Below are 17092 nucleotides of genomic sequence, written 5' to 3'. Positions count from 1 at the left end.
TCATCTCTTCTCTGTTCTCATCTCAGTGACTCCGCCTCTATCTCCTCATCTCTACTCTGTTCTGGTCATTAGTAAAGACTGAATAGTAATAGACGGTTAAAGTGGTTTTTCACCTCCAAATTATAATGACCAGACGTTGTCTAAGATCTTCTCAAATGTATTCTCAGGTGGTTGGAAGTTGAGCTGAACAGACAGACTACTAGTGTAGAGGGTTGGTAACCATTCCTCCCATCACACCCCTGTCCCTGGTGTGAAAACTGGAAATCCCTTTCTCTCGCTCTCTCTTCCTCTATTTCCCTCCCTCGCTCTTCTAAACTGGGTCAGTCTCGTCTGCAGTTCTAATCTATCATGTACATTGGAGCATACCTTTTTTTCTCTGGCACACACACATCACCACAACCAACAACAACTTCAGAGCGGATCTCCACATTGCTGTAGAGATTCAGAAGAGGGTGTGGTCTGTTTGTGTGAAAGAAAGTGTGTGTCGAGTGGGAGTGTTTGTGTGTGTGTGTAAAGGGAGAACGAGAGAAAGAGTGCATTAGGTGTGGTCTACATGTGCAGAGCATCAGATTAATATTAATGTCAACAGAAGGGGAATCCTTTATTACTACAGAGACACAGGAGGGTGGTGTGTGTGTGTGTATGTGTGGTGTGTGTATGTGTGTGTGAGGCAGGATGGTGCGGTCGGTGTACGGTGCATTCAGAATGTATTCAGGCCCCTTGACATTTTCCAAATTTTGTTATGTTACAGCCTTATTCTAAAATCGATTAAAAACATGTTTTTCCTCATCAATCTACACTCAATACCCCATAATGACAAAGTGAAAACTGTTTTTTAGAAATGTTTGCAAATGTATTAAAAATAAAGAACAGAAATACCTTATTTACATAAGTATTCAGACCCTTTGCTATGAGACTCTAAGCTCAGGTGCATCCTGTTTCCATTGATCATCCTTGAGATGTTTCTACAACTTGATTGGAGTCCACCTGTGGTAAATTCAATTGATAGAACATGATTTGGAAAGGCACACACATGTCTATATAAGGTCTCACAGTTGACAGTGCATGTCAGAGCAAAAACCAAGCCATGAGGTCAAAGGAATTGTCCGTAGAGCTTCGAGACAGGTTTGTGACAAGGCACAGATCTGGGGAAAGGTCTACAGCATTGAAGGTCCCCAAGAACACAATGGCCTCCATCATTATTAAATGGAAGAAGTTTGGAACCACCAAGACTCTTCCTAGAGCTGGCCACCCGGCCAAATTGAGCAATCGGGGGAGAAGAGCCTTGGTCTGGGAGGTGACCAAGAACCCGATGGTCACTCTGACAAAGCTCCAGATTTCCTCTGTGGAGATGGTAGAACCTTCCAGAAGGACAACCATCTCTGCAGCACTCCACCAATCAGGTCTTTATAGTAGAGTGGGCAGACGGATGCCACTCCTCAGTAAAAGGCACATGACATTCCTCTTGGGAGTTTGCCAAAAGGCACCTAAAGACTCAGACCATGAGAAACAAGATTCTCTGGTCTGATTGAAACCAAGATTGAACTCTTTGGCCTGAATGCCAAGCATCACGTCTGGAGGAAACCTGGCACCATCCCTACGGTGAAGCATGGTCGTGGCAGCATAAGGCTGGGGGAATGTTTTTCAGCTGCAGGGACTGAGAGACTAGCCAGGATTGAGGGAAAGATGAACGGAGCAAGGTTCACTTTCCAGTATGACAACGACCCTAAACACACAGCCAAGACAACGCAAGAGTGGCTTCAGAACAAGTCTGTGAATGTCCTTGAGTGGCCCAGCAAAAGCCCGGACTTGAACCAGATCGAACATCTCTGGAGAGACTTGAAAATAGCTGTGCAGCAACGCTCCACATCAAACCTGAAAGAGCTTGAGAGGATCTGCATAGAAGAATGGTAGAAACTCCACAAATAAAGGTGTGTCAAGCTTGTAGCGTCATAACCAATAAGTCTCTGGTCTGTAATCACTGCCAAAGGTGCTTCAACAAAGTACTGATGAAAAGGATCTGAATAGTTATGTAAATGTGATATTTCTGTTTTTTTATTTTTTATTTATACATTTGCAAAAATGTCTAGAAACCTCTTTTTGCTTCGTCCTGATGGGGATTTTTGGGTAGATTGATGAGGGTAAAAAACAATTTAATCCATTTTAGAATAAGGCTGTAACGTAACAAAACGTGGGAAGAGTCAGCGGGTCTGAATACTTACCGAATGCTCTGTATGTGTGTGTTGGGTCCAGCTATTTCACCACTGTTTATCCATGGCTTCTCTTTCTGTTCCTTTATTATTTTTCTCTTTCTCCTCAGCCCTAGAACACTGTTCCAAAATCCTTCTCTTACCCTTCCTCTCTCTGTTTCTCTGTTTGACATGCTTCTCCCTCCGTCTGTTTTGTGACAGGGAGTTGGGGGAGAACGTAATGAAGTCTCAGGCCTGTGTGGGTGTGGACTGGGTTGCACACACATGCTGACATTCTCAGACATTTCTGAGATTAAGAGCTTTTTCTCCTGAGCTCTGGTCTGTCTGCTCGCTCTTTTTGTGTGAAAACAGACTGATATTGTCACGGAGATAAAAGAAACCTCAGAATAATGTAGTCTTGAACTTTTACACTGAAGCCAGCCCACCTTTTAATAATGAGACTCTCTCTTCTCTCTCTCTCTCTTCTCTCTTCTCTCTCTTCGTTCTCATCTCGCTCTTCTCTCTCTCCTCTCTCCCTTCTCTCTCCTTTCTCTCTCCTCTCTCTCTCCTCTCTTCTCTCTCTCTCTAGATCCACAGCTTAAGGGCATAGTGACCAGGTTGTACTGCAGACAGGGATACTACTTGCAGATGAACCCAGATGGATGTCTGGACGGGACCAAAGATGACGGCACTAACTCCTGTGAGTCCGCACGAGCACACATGCGCACACAGAGGGGGGTAGATTGAGTGGCAACCTCCGTCAACCCAGTGACAGACATTTTATCAGAAGTCATCCAATCACAGATCTCATGCAGTACATGTCAGACATGGACAAATGAGAACTGACACACAGAAGTCCAGATGAACACGGCTCTGTGACTAATGTCATTTCTCACACGGCTACTACACGCATGTGTCAAGTCTCATACACGCCTCGTGATCCATTCATGTGATTAAGTGTTCTGGTAGCTTTCATGTATATACTGTACCGTTCCATTCTAGTCGTGTGTGTGTGTGTGTGTGTGTGTGTGTGTGTGTGTGTGTGTGTGTGTGTGTGTGTGTGTGTGTGTGTGTGTGTGTGTGTGTGTTTGTGTGTGTGTGTGTGTGTGTGTGTGTGTGTGTGTGTGTGTGTGTGTAACTGTGTCACATGGTTGAATGAGTATCTGAATCTTATATAGATGCATACGTACGCTACGTACACACACACACACACACACACACACACACACACACACACACACACAATAATGTGTATTCTATTGGTAAGATTGTCAATCTGCTTTACTGTGCTGATTTGTCTCTCAGCTTTGTTCAACCTCATCCCAGTGGGCCTTCGAGTGGTGGCCATCCAGTCTGTCAAGATGGGTCTGTACATCGCCATGAACGGGGAGGGACACCTCTACACATCAGTGAGTACAGACCAATGCTGATGATGACGTGTGCCTGCCGGGCGGCCATCTTGGTTGAGCTGATTTTCTGTTGATTACTATGACAATTCTCAGTTTTCTTCTATAAGTGTATGTGTGTAATTATTTCAGCTAAAACAGATCGATCTAACTATCTAAGGCTGAGTTTACACAGGCAGACCAAATCTGATCTTTTGCCCAATTATTGGCAAAAGATCTGACAGGTTGAAAGACCAATTAGTGAAAAAAAGATTGGAATTGGGCTGCCTGTGTAAACACAACCTTTCTATCACTCAGTCACCGTACTAATATACAGCCCACCTGTCCTGTAGACACACTGGGTTCAACAAGATCCTGGAATCCTTTAGGAGGAATATGTGTACGTTTCCCCAGAGGCCATAGGGAGGATTTGGCTAATGCAGTGGTTTCCAAACTTTTTATAGTTCCGTACCCCTTCAAACATTCAACCTCCAGCTGCGTACCTCCTCCTCTCTAGCACCAGGGTCAGAGCACTGTCAAATGTTGTTTTTTGCCATCATTGGAAGCCTGCCAAACACACACTATACGATACATTTATTAAACATAAGAATGAGTGTGAGTTTTTGTCACAACCCGGCTCTTGGGAAGTGACAAAGAGCTCTTATAGGACCAGGGCACAAATAATAATATGATAAAAATCAATAATTTTGCTCTATATATAGCCATCTTACATATAAAACCTTATTTGTTCATCAAAAATTGTGAATAACTCACCACGGGTTAATGAGAAGGGTGTGCTTGAAAGGATGCACATAACTCTGCAATGTTGGGTTTCCAGTGTTTGCAGAAGAGGATGTCTTCCTTAATTGACCCCCCATAAATGTAACGGGCATATACCAGGAGCTGTGCCAGGCCCGCCACATCTGTTGACTCATCCAGCTGTAACGCAAATAATTCACTGGCTTGTATGCGAAGCAGTAATTGATTCAAAACATCTCCCGCCATGTCACTGATAGGTTGTGAAACAGTGTTGTTTATGAAGGCATTGTCTGTATAGTTTTTTTGGCCTTTTCCCCCAGCATTGTCCCAGCCATATCCGCGGCAGCAGGAAGAATTAAGTCCTCCACAATAGTAAGGGGCTTTCCCGTCCTAGCCACTCGGTAGCTCACCATATAAGGCACTTCTAGCCCCTTCTTATTAACATGTCTTACTACTCGAAAGTCGTCTTTATTCTCGCTCAAAAAACTCCCGTGGCTTATTGTTTGTGTACAGTGCTGTCTGTCTGACCATTGGTTCACCCCGGGTTCGTATGAAGGGGAACATGCGTCATGAATACTAAATACTGTCTTGACCAGAGGAGGCTGGTGGGGGTGCTATAGGAGGACAAGCTCATTGTAATGGCTGGAATGGAATCAATGGAACGGTATCAAACATATGGAAACTACACATTTGACTCCGTTCCATTTATTCCATTCCAGCCATTACAGTGAGCCCGTCCTCCTGTAGCACCTCCCACCAGCCTCCTCTGGTCATTACCCTAGGTAGGGCACAAGAAGTCATCTTCTCTTTAGGTTGCAACATTATATGACTCCTCAGTAAGATTCCTATCCTGAATAGTTCTTTAGTCTTTATGGGGTTGGTGATGAATCAATGGGCATGTCACTATATGACACTAGATGTAACAGAAGAACAGTTGCCTGAGTGTTTCTCATTGTAAGGGAAGTCCCCCCCCAATTGTACAAAATAACATGGCAAGTTATTGGCACCGAGCGGAGCATATACACGATGGACAAGTACACTACTTCTGGCGGTGTTTCATCCAAAGCTGATGGCAAATGCCATGCTGCAAATGAGCTGTGTAACACTCCAATATTCCTATAGTGGGCGAATGTGTTCTATCTAAATTTTTCATAGGCTTTGTGTAACGCAAGTCAAGACCCAAGAGTAAAATTTTGAGATTTTTAAAGTTTTGCCAAAAACTTATCACCCCCTTAAAAAAGTGCTTTCTGGACCGTTTTTCGAAATTCTTTCGAGTTTTATGTCAATTACACATGTGTAAGAACTATATGAAAATACTTTTTTCAAATTTTATTAACATAATTTTTTTTTTTTTTTTTTTTTTGAACATAAGGTATATGTTTTGTGCATTTGGAATATGATTTCATAGGAAGTCAAAAGTCAAAAGTCAAAAATGTCAAAAACTTGGAAAAAACGTATCACCCCCTTTAAAAAAGTGCTTTCTGGACCGTTTTTCGAAATTCTTTCGATTTTTAGGTCAATTACACATGTATAAGAACTGTATGAAAATACATTAGTCACATTTTATTATCATAATTTTTTTCGATTTTTTTTTTTGAACTTAAGGTATATGTTTTGTGCATTTGGAATATGATTTCATAGGAAGTCAAAAGTCAAAAGTCAAAAATGTCAAAAATTAGGAAAAAACGTATCACCCCCTTTAAAAAAGTGCTTTCTGGACCGTTTTTCGAAATTCTTTCGATTTTTAGGTCAATTACACATGTATAAGAACTGTATGAAGATACTTTAGTCACATTTTATTATCATAATTTTTTTTGAAATGTTTACTTGTACTTAAGGAATATGTTTTGTGCATTTGCAATCTGATTTAATGTGAAGTCAAAAATGTGAATAAATTAGAAAAAACTTATCAACCCCTTTAAAAAAGTGCTTTTTGGATTTCATAGTGGAAAATAACATTTTGTTTTTAAAAGGCCAAATTGAAGCACTTAAAACCGTTTTGAAAAATGACGCCTGGTAACGCAAAACAGAATATTTTTTGACTTTTTTTGGAAACCTCCTTAAATCACTCAGGCCGGACCCCCATTGACCCGAGAAGAAAAAACAAAACAAAAATTCCAGAAGAAAAAACATAGAATATTTTCTGACTTTTTTTGAAAACCTCCATAAATCACTCAGGCCAGCACACATTGATTTTTGCCCGTAGAATAGTGCTCCCTGAGCGGGTATGGAATTCTGGATGCCCCCTAAAAGCAATTTCAACCATGGCACCTGGTAACCCCAAAAAAATACCAGGTGCACGAAAAGTTTGGACTTTTTTTGGAAAAACTCCATAAATCACTCAGGCCATTGACTCGAGAAGAAAAAACATAAAATATTTTCAAGAAAAAAAACAGAATATTTTCAGACTTTTTTTGAAAACCTCCATAAATCACTCAGGCCAGCACCCATTGTTTTTTGCCCGTAGTATAGTGCTCCCAGAGCGGGTATGGAAGTCTGGATCCCCCCTAAAAGCATTTAAGGCTCTGTGTGTCTTTAAGCACCATACTTTTTCATTCTATCCTTGCTATGTGTGTCTGTGTGTGTGTGTGTGAGCTTTTCTTTGACATCTGTTTAGAGAAATGACTGATTTACACTTCATGAGGGTTGCCTAATCACACACTTAAAGTTTTGGAAAGATCTGACTTTTTTAACCCTTTGAAACAGCACCTATGACCCTATTTTAAGGCACTTCCGGTTGGCACAGGAAGCTATAGGTAAACACCTATCCTGATCGGGGTATGCTCTTACAGAATCCTGAGTTTTAAGTCTATACGTTAAGAACTGACTGATGGGCCTCCCGGGTGGCGCAGTGGTCTAGGGCACTGCATCGCAGTGCTAACTGCGCCACCAGAGTCTCTGGGTTTGCGCCCAGGCTCTGTCGTAGCCGGCCGCGACCGGGAGGTCCGTGGGGCAACGCACAATTGGCATAGCGTCGTCCGGGGTAGGGAGGGTTTGGCCGGTAGAGATATCCTCCTCATCGCGCTCCAGCGACTCCTGTGGCGGGCCGGGCGCAGTGCGCGCCAACCAAGGGGGGCCAGGTACACAGTGTTTCCTCCGACACATTGGTGCGGCTGGCTTCCGGGTTGGAGGCGCGCTGTGTTAAGAAGCAGTACGGCTGGTTGGGTTGTGCTTCGGAGGACGCATGGCTTTCGACCTTCGTCTCTCCCGTGCCCGTACGGGAGTTGTAGCGATGAGACAAGGTAGTAATTAGTAGCGATTGGATACCACGAAAATTGGGGAGAAAATGGGATAAAAAAATAAAATAAAAAATAAAAAGAACTGACTGATATACATAGGGTTGAATGCACTATATATCACAAACTGCTGGTTGGGTAAAACACTTTAGGGTGATTTTATCACTTCCGGTTGCTCCAGGAAGCTTAGAATCAACACAGGTAGACCTCATAGTGGCTTGATGGATTGTCATTGAAGACAGGTTCATAAGACATTCATAACCCACATAGGGTTTATTTAAAGAATGCACGTTACATTTGCATATGATTCAACAGTGAAAAACATCACATCATATTGCAAACATAACACAGTGTTACATTTGCAATATGATGTGGTGAATCATATTGCAAACATAACACAGTGTTACATTTGCAATATGATGTGGTGAATCATATTGCAAACATAACACACAGTGTTACATTTGCAATATGATGTGTTGAATCATATTGCAAACATGCCACACACTGTTACATTTGCAATATGATGTGTTGAATCATATTGCAAATGTAACGTGCATTCTCTTAAATACTTTAGAAATGCAAAAGTCAACGTCCTGATGACCTCAGGATGGCCGGGCAGTGTTAGTGGTTCCTCTCCATCGCTCGTTGCTTGGAAATTTCATCATGTCGATTTTGGTGATGGTACCCCCGCGTTGAAACATATTGCAATTGTACAAAAGTCAACTAGCAAGTCGGTGTCCATCAGTCAATTGGATATTGTCAGACACTAAACGGATACCATCTGACACCAAACTCACTTTTTCCAACTCCTTTAGAAGCCAACTATAACATATTTCAGAGCAGGCCCAAAATTCACAGCGCCTTCTCTTTAAACCATAATAAAACAAATAATACGTAGTTATGTTCTAGCTGCGGGTCCAATGTTCACATTATGTTTAGCCCTATGTGAGGCGACCTCGAATCCCAAGTTTCGTCTCGATAGGTCATTCGGTGCCCGAGCAAAACCCTAATTGGTGCTGAAAATCCACTTTTTTCATTGCCTTGCTACGGGGTCCTTGAATGAGCAATCAAACAGGCTCGTTGGGGTCTGTCTTTATGGGCCGAGCCGGTTTCAATGCACCTAGTCTTGAGACTCTGGGACTTTTCTAAATGTCGTCCGTTTCGTTGAGCTGAAATGAATTGAAAACATAGCAAATACACGAGGCTGTTTATCGGTCCGAGAACCTTCTAGAGCCACATAAATCACCGTGCACAATCGACCTGAGGTCTAGAACAGGTTTGTAAATTTTCAGAACTCTAGGTCTGACGGTTCTTTAAAAGTTCAAACAAAAGTAACTACTACATGCACTGTCTGCCTCTTAGCCCCTCAGTGTGTCCCTCCATCATTTCTGTTGATTGTGTATATATATATATATTTTTTTTTGAGATCTGATGGGATGAATGACTGATTTACAGTTCAGGAGGGTTGTCTATTCACATATATGAAGTTTTTGAAAGATTTGACATTTTTAACCCTTTGAAACAGCCCATTTGACACCAATTATGGCACTTCCGGTTGGCACAGGAAGCTGAAAATAAACACATATCATCACTGGAGTATGCTGTTACAGAATCCTGAGTTTTAAGTCTGTATGTTAAAAATTGACTGATTTACATAGGGTTGAATGCACTATTTCTCTCAAACTGCAGGTTGGGTATGGCAAACACTTTTAGGGTGATTTAACCACTTCCGGTTGCTCCAGGAAGCTTAGAATCGAAACAGGTAGACCTCATGGTGGCCTGATGGACTGACATCAAAGACAGGTTCATAAGACAATCATAACCCACATAGGCTTTAGGTTGAATTTAGAGGTGCAGTCAATGTATTCCAATGGGGAGACATTTCATTGTAAACTATTTGATGTAAACACCTTCTTTTAACTGTGAAGGGTTAATGCCACAAGGTCAGGGTTAGGCTTGCACAGATCGGGAGGACCTTAAGAACACTCCTGAGGTGAAATTGTGTTTCTAACCTTAACGGTTCTCTCTCTGTGTCCCAAAAGCAAATGAAATTGACATTGAGGTCAAAAGGTCATTTGTGTCCGTTCTTTTGTAACGGTCGCTGCGCTCAGACCGAGCGAGCTACGGTCAAGCGGGGCATCTCGTTGAACTCGGCACGGCCTAGAGATAATAGTAATGCCATTGTGGGCTTTGTGTTTCTTTAAGCACCTTACTTTTTCACTCCATCCTTCCTTTTTGTGTGTGTGTGTTTGTGTGAGAGAGCTTTTCTTTGACATCTGTTTGGAAAAATGACATATTACAGTTCATGAGGGTTGTCTAATCACACAAGTGAAGTTTTGAAAAGATCTGACCTTATTACCCTTCAAACCTGACCCTATGGCACCATTTTAAGGCACTTCCAGGTTACATAGGAAGCTGAGAGTGAACACATATCCTCCTCGGGGTAGGCTCTTATATAATATTGAGTTTTAAGTCTTTATGTTAAGAGCGGACTTATTTAAAGAGGGTTAAATGAGTGTGTGTTATTTCATAAAATCATATAAAATCACAGGATTCTCGCAGAGCTTCGAGACCCACTTTAAAAATGTACGTCTGAACACACTGCAACTGGATCTGTGATTTTTTTGGAGAAAAAAAATCCTCTTTGTGAACATCACCAAACGGTCAATGTATGATTTCTCCTAAATTACGATAGATAAATGGCTGGTTCTTTTTTTCCTGACACCGTATGCTTATGTACTTTGACATGAAGCGGTCAAATTAGCACCCTACTTGCGTTTTAACCCTTTAATCCCAGAAAAATGGCCATAACTAAAAAAGCGCAGAGGTCTCGACGCCATCGAGGTCTCGACGCCATCAACTGCCCATTACTCCAAACCTACGCTCGCCAAGTTTCGTCTTCGAAATATTTTCAGTTTAGGAGAAAAGGCCGCGCTCGTTTGCCACGTGCTCGTGCGCCTGCAATATGATTTATTTTCCCTCTTGTGGGAATTTTCGAGAATGCAGAAAAAAGTCAAAAATTTGTCATTTTTATAAAACGGAAACCGAAATTCCGAAACGTTTTTTTGAGTGACTTTCTGAAAGAGCTCTCCGCCGCCCACGGCCCGACGCCGTCCGCGATTTTCTGCGACGTCGCAAGACGTCAGGTAAGGGAACGTACATTTGCAATGGGACTTTCTTCACTAACCATACGGCTCCCGTCTCAGAGTTCCCTTAATGTATGTGAATTCACCATCACTCATCCTCTTTGTTCGTCACATAATAATGGAATTACATCAGCTGCTGCTTCTGCTTCGACAGGTAGTGTTCTGACAAGGAGCTTTATATGGAAAAGACCAGCAGAGAGAGAAAGAGATAGAGAGCTTGAAATAGAGAGAAATCCACATCCGTTTGCCCTCCTCTCTCTCCTTGTCTCCAAGGAAACTTGAGGGGTTCCTTGAGAGAAAGTGAAGTGGTGAGAGAGAGTGGGTGAGAGTGAGACATGGAGAGGGAGGGAGGGAGGAATATGAATTATTCCCGACCCTGACACAGCAGAGCAGTCAAATATCCCTCTTTTTCCTCACTGAGTCGGAGCGAGGAGAGTGATATTATGCTGCAGAGAGGAGAGCAGCCGGGCGCTTGTTCTGTCCTTTTTGGAGGAGAGATGTTCTGTTCTTCTCTCTCTTCAGTTAGAGACAGAGGGAGGAGGGCTGCTTTTTAATTATTGATGGGGGAAGTCCTGTCCACATGCAGCCGCCGCACACACACACACACACACCGCTGACTATGAAGAAAAAGCAGTCCTGTTAGGGATTTAACAGATATTATGTTGTTTTTTTTACCGAAGAATGATGTTTTATAATAATACAACAGATATGTTGCTCTAGTACGGTTTATAGAGGCGCTGCTTTGATGAATGGTTTATAGAGGCGCTGCTTTGGTTTATAGAGGCGCTGCTTTGGTTTATAGAGGCGCTACTTTGATGAATGGTTTATAGAGGCGATGCTTTGATGAATGGTTTATAGAGGCGCTGCTTTGATGAATGGTTTATAGAGGCGCTGCTTTGGTTTATAGAGGCGCTGCTTTGATGAATGGTTTATAGAGGCGCTGCTTTGGTTTATAGAGGCGCTGCTTTGATGAATGGTTTATAGAGGCACTGCTTTGGTTTATAGAGGCGCTGCTTTGATTTATAGAGGCGCTGCTTTGGTTTATAGAGGCGCTGCTTTAGTTTATAGAGGCGCTGCTTTGGTTTATAGAGGCGCTGCTTTGATGAATGGTTTATAGAGGCGCTGCTTTGATGAATGGTTTATAGAGGCGCTGCTTTGGTTTATAGAGGCGCTGCTTTAATGAATCACAAAGACACAAGATGGCCGACCCTTAACAGCAATATCAAGAATAGAGTGTTGTAGTGTTACTCCTCCTGAAGATGAAGCATCAAGATGAACTATAGTACTACACATCTGTCAGACAGATGAGACAGCTCTCTGGTTGTAGAGAGAGACTCGTCTCTTTCCACTCATCTCTCTCGGTCTCTGTCTCTGCAGTCAACAGATGGCCTAGTGTGAAATGATCTGGTATGTGTTAATTACCAACGACGCTGGGCAAGAGGAAACCAGCTCTGAGTATGTGTTGAAGAGTGTGAAGAACACACACATCTGAGTACTCGAGCACACACTCATGCAGACACACACTCCCTTCTATGGAGGGAGAACTATCATATCCTGTACATCTGTAAAGGGGTGCGTACCTGGTGGCAGGGAAGTCAGACGCAGGAGAGCAGAACTAGGTAGTAGCCGGAGCAGTTTAATCGAAAACCCAACGGCATAAAAATACTACAGAATATGGGTACACAAACCCGACGCGCACCAGTAAACATGTACACAAGCACTTACAACAAACAATTCCACACAAAGACATGGGGGGAACAGAGGGTTAAAAACACAACAATAAATGAGGGAAATGGAAACCAGGTGTGTAGGAAAACAAGACAAAACAAATGGAAAATTAAAAGTGGATCGACGATGGCTAGAAGACCGGTGACGCCGACCACCGAACACAGCCCGAACAAGGAGAGGAAACGACTTCGGTGGAAGTCGTGATAACACGTTAATACTATAGAGGGAAAACTATCCTATCCTGTACATGTTAATACTATGGAGGGAGAACTAACCTATCCTGTACATGTTAATACTATGGAGGGAGAACTATCATATCCTGTACATGTTAATACTATGGAGGGAGAGCTATCATATCCTGTACATGTTAATATTATGAAGGAAGAACTATCATATCCTGTACATGTTAATACTATGGAGGGAGAACTATCATATCCTGTACATGTTAATACTATGCTGGGAGAACTATCATATCCTGTACATGTTAATACTATGGAGGGAAAACTATCATATCCTGTACATGTTAATACTATGGAAGGAGAACTATCATATCCTGTACATGTTAATACTATGGAAGGAGAACTATCATATCCTGTACATGTTAATACTATGGAGGGAAAACTATCATATCCTGTACATGTTAATACTATGGAAGGAGAACTATCATATCCTGTACATGTTAATACTATGGAAGGAGAACTATCCTATCCTGTACATGTTAATACTATGGAGGGAAAACTATCATATCCTGTACATGTTAATACTAGGGAGGGAGAACTATCCTATCCTGTACATGTTAATACTATGGAAGGAGAACTATCATATCCTGTACATGTTAATACTATGGAAGGAGAACTATCCTATCCTGTACATGTTAATACTATGGAAGGAGAACTATCATATCCTGTACATGTTAATACTATGGAAGGAGAACTATCATATCCTGTACATGTTAATACTATGGAGGGAGAACTATCATATCCTGTACATGTTAATACTATGGAGGGAGAACTATCATATCCTGTACATGTTAATACTATGGATGGAGAACTATCATATCCTGTACATGTTAATATTATGGAGGGAGAACTATCCTATCCTGTACATGTTAATACTATGCTGGGAGAACTATCATATCCTGTACATGTTAATACTATGGAAGGAGAACTATCATATCCTGTACATGTTAATACTATGGAAGGAGAACTATCCTATCCTGTACATTTTAATACTATGGAGGGAGAACTATCATATCCTGTACATGTTAATACTATGGAGGGAGAACTATCATATCCTGTACATGTTAATACTATGGAGGGAGAACTATCATATCATGTACATGTTAATATTATGAAGGAAGAACTATCATATCCTGTACATGTTAATACTATGAAGGAAGAACTATCATATCCTGTACATGTTAATACTATGCTGGGAGAACTATCATATCCTGTACATGTTAATACTATGGAGGAAGAACTATCCTATCCTGTACATGTTAATATTATGAAGGAAGAACTATCATATCCTGTACATGTTAATACTATGGAGGGAGAACTATCATATCCTGTACATGTTAATATTATGGAGGGAGAACTATCCTATCCTGTACATGTTAATACTATGCTGGGAGAACTATCATATCCTGTACATGTTAATACTATGGAAGGAGAACTATCATATCCTGTACATGTTAATACTATGCTGGGAGAACTATCATATCCTGTACATGTTAATATTATGAAGGAAGAACTATCATATCCTGTACATGTTAATACTAGGGAGGAAGAACTATTATATCCTGTACATGTTAATACTATGGAGGGAAAACTATCATATCCTGTACATGTTAATACTATGGAGGGAGAAGTATCATATCCTGTCCATGTTAATACTATGAAGGAAGAACTATCATATCCTGTACATGTTAATACTATGAAGGAAGAACTATCATATCCTGTACATGTTAATACTATGGAGGGAGAACTATCATATCCTGTACATGTTAATATTATGAAGGAAGAACTATCATATCCTGTACATGTTAATATTATGAAGGAAGAACTATCATATCCTGTACATGTTAATACTAGGGAGGAAGAACTATTATATCCTGTACATGTTAATACTATGGAGGGAAAACTATCATATCCTGTACATGTTAATACTATGGAGGGAGAAGTATCATATCCTGTCCATGTTAATACTATGGAGGGAAAACTATCATATCCTGTACATGTTAATACTATGGAGGGAGAACTATCATATCCTGTCCATGTTAATACTATGGAGGGAGAACTATCATATCCTGTACATGTTAATACTATGGAGGGAGAACTATCATATCCTGTACATGTTAATACTATGGAGGAAGAACTATCATATCCTGTACATGTTAATACTATGCTGGGAGAACTATCATATTCTGTACATGTTAATATTATGGAGGGAGAACTATCCTATCCTGTACATGTTAATACTATGCTGGGAGAACTATCATATCCTGTACATGTTAATACTATGGAGGGAGAACTATCATATCCTGTACATGTTAATACTATGGATGGAGAACTATCATATCCTGTACATGTTAATACTATGGAAGGAGAACTATCATATCCTGTACATGTTAATACTATGGAGGGAGAACTATCATATCCTGTACATGTTAATACTATGGAGGGAGAACTATCATATCCTGTACATGTTAATATTATGAAGGAAGAACTATCATATCCTGTACATGTTAATACTATGAAGGAAGAACTATCATATCCTGTACATGTTAATACTATGGAGGGAGAACTATCATATCCTGTACATGTTAATACTATGGAGGGAGAACTATCATATCCTGTACATGTTAATACTATGGAGGGAGAACTATCATATCCTGTACATGTTAATACTATGGAGGGAGAACTATCATATCCTGTACATGTTAATATTATGAAGGAAGAACTATCATATCCTGTACATGTTAATACTATGGAGGGAGAACTATCATATCCTGTACATGTTAATACTATGCTGGGAGAACTATCATATCCTGTACATGTTAATACTATGGAAGGAGAACTATCCTATCCTGTACATGTTAATACTATGCTGGGAGAACTATCATATCCTGTACATGTTAATACTATGGAAGGAGAACTATCATATCCTGTACATGTTAATACTATGCTGGGAGAACTATCATATCCTGTACATGTTAATATTATGAAGGAAGAACTATCATATCCTGTATATGTTAATACTATGCTGGGAGAACTATCATATCCTGTACATGTTAATACTATGGAAGGAGAACTATCATATCCTGTACATGTTAATACTATGGAGGGAAAACTATCATATCCTGTACATGTTAATACTATGGAGGGAGAAGTATCATATCCTGTCCATGTTAATACTATGGAGGGAGAACTATCATATCCTGTACATGTTAATACTATGGAGGGAAAACTATCATATCCTGTACATGTTAATACTATGGAAGGAGAACTATCATATCCTTTACATGTTAATACTATGGAGGGAGAACTATCATATCCTGTACATGTTAATACTATGGAGGGAGACCTATCATATCCTGTACATGTTAATACTATTGAGGGAGAACTATCCTATCCTGTACATGTTAATACTATGCTGGGAGAACTATAATATCCTGTACATGTTAATACTACGGAGGGAGAACTATCATATCCTGTACATGTTAATACTATGGATGGAGAACTATCATATCCTGTACATGTTAATATTATGGAGGGAGAACTATCCTATCCTGTACATGTTAATACTATGGAAGGAGAACTATCATATCCTTTACATGTTAATACTATGCTGGGAGAACTATCATATCCTGTACATGTTAATACTATGGAAGGAGAACTATCATATCCTTTACATGTTAATACTATGCTTGTTAAGGCTGTCGCTCTCCTCATCCTCGGATGAGGTGAGGAGAGAAGGATCTTCAGACCAAAATGCGGTTTGCGGGAAATAAGCCATCTTTTATTTTATAACAACGATGAAGATGGCCACACGAAAACAAACACTTTAACAAACTTACAAAATAACAAAACGACGTAGAACGAAACCTGAACATAAACTTACATAACTGAACGTAAACTCACGAACAGGAAACAGACGACATCGAAACGTAATGAACAGCCAAACAGTCCCATATGTGAAAATACATCGAACACGAGAGACATCACAGGAGACAATCACCCACAAACAAACAGTGAGAACGCCCTACCTAAATATGACTCTTAATTAGAGGAAAACGCAAACCACCTGCCTCTAATCAAGAGCCATACCAGGTAACCCAAAACCAACATAGAAACAGATAACATAGACTGCCCACCCAAAACACATGCCCTGACCATAAACACATAAAAAACAACATAAAACAGGTCAGGACTGTTACAGAACCCCCCCCCTCAAGGTGCGAACGCCGGGCGCACCAGCACAAAGTCCAGGGGAGGGTCTGGGTGGGCAGTTGACCACGGTGGTGGCTCCGGCTCAGGACGCTCTCCCCACACCACCATAGTCACTCCCCTCTTCTGTCTACCCCTTCCACTGACCACCCTAAAACTACCTTCCCCTAAATAAACGGCCAGCACCGGGACAAGGGGCAG

General features: G+C 41.0%; 1 protein-coding gene across 3 annotated transcripts in view; it reads left to right on the top strand.

Moving 5' to 3' along the window:
• The window catches only part of LOC129840683 (fibroblast growth factor 14-like), a 77555-nt gene that overhangs the window by 48514 nt on the left and 11949 nt on the right, over positions 1 to 17092 (top strand). For all 3 annotated transcript variants that reach the window (XM_055908752.1, XM_055908754.1, XM_055908753.1), the window contains exons 2-3: positions 2779 to 2889; positions 3495 to 3598. In XM_055908752.1, the coding sequence (XP_055764727.1) occupies positions 2779 to 2889; positions 3495 to 3598 (215 nt within the window). The remainder of the gene's footprint in view (positions 1 to 2778; positions 2890 to 3494; positions 3599 to 17092) is intronic.

This window comes from Salvelinus fontinalis, chromosome 41, assembly GCF_029448725.1.
Source record: "Salvelinus fontinalis isolate EN_2023a chromosome 41, ASM2944872v1, whole genome shotgun sequence".
NCBI classification, from domain to species: Eukaryota; Metazoa; Chordata; class Actinopteri; order Salmoniformes; family Salmonidae; genus Salvelinus; species Salvelinus fontinalis.
This window is presented reverse-complemented; position numbering and strand designations above follow the sequence as displayed.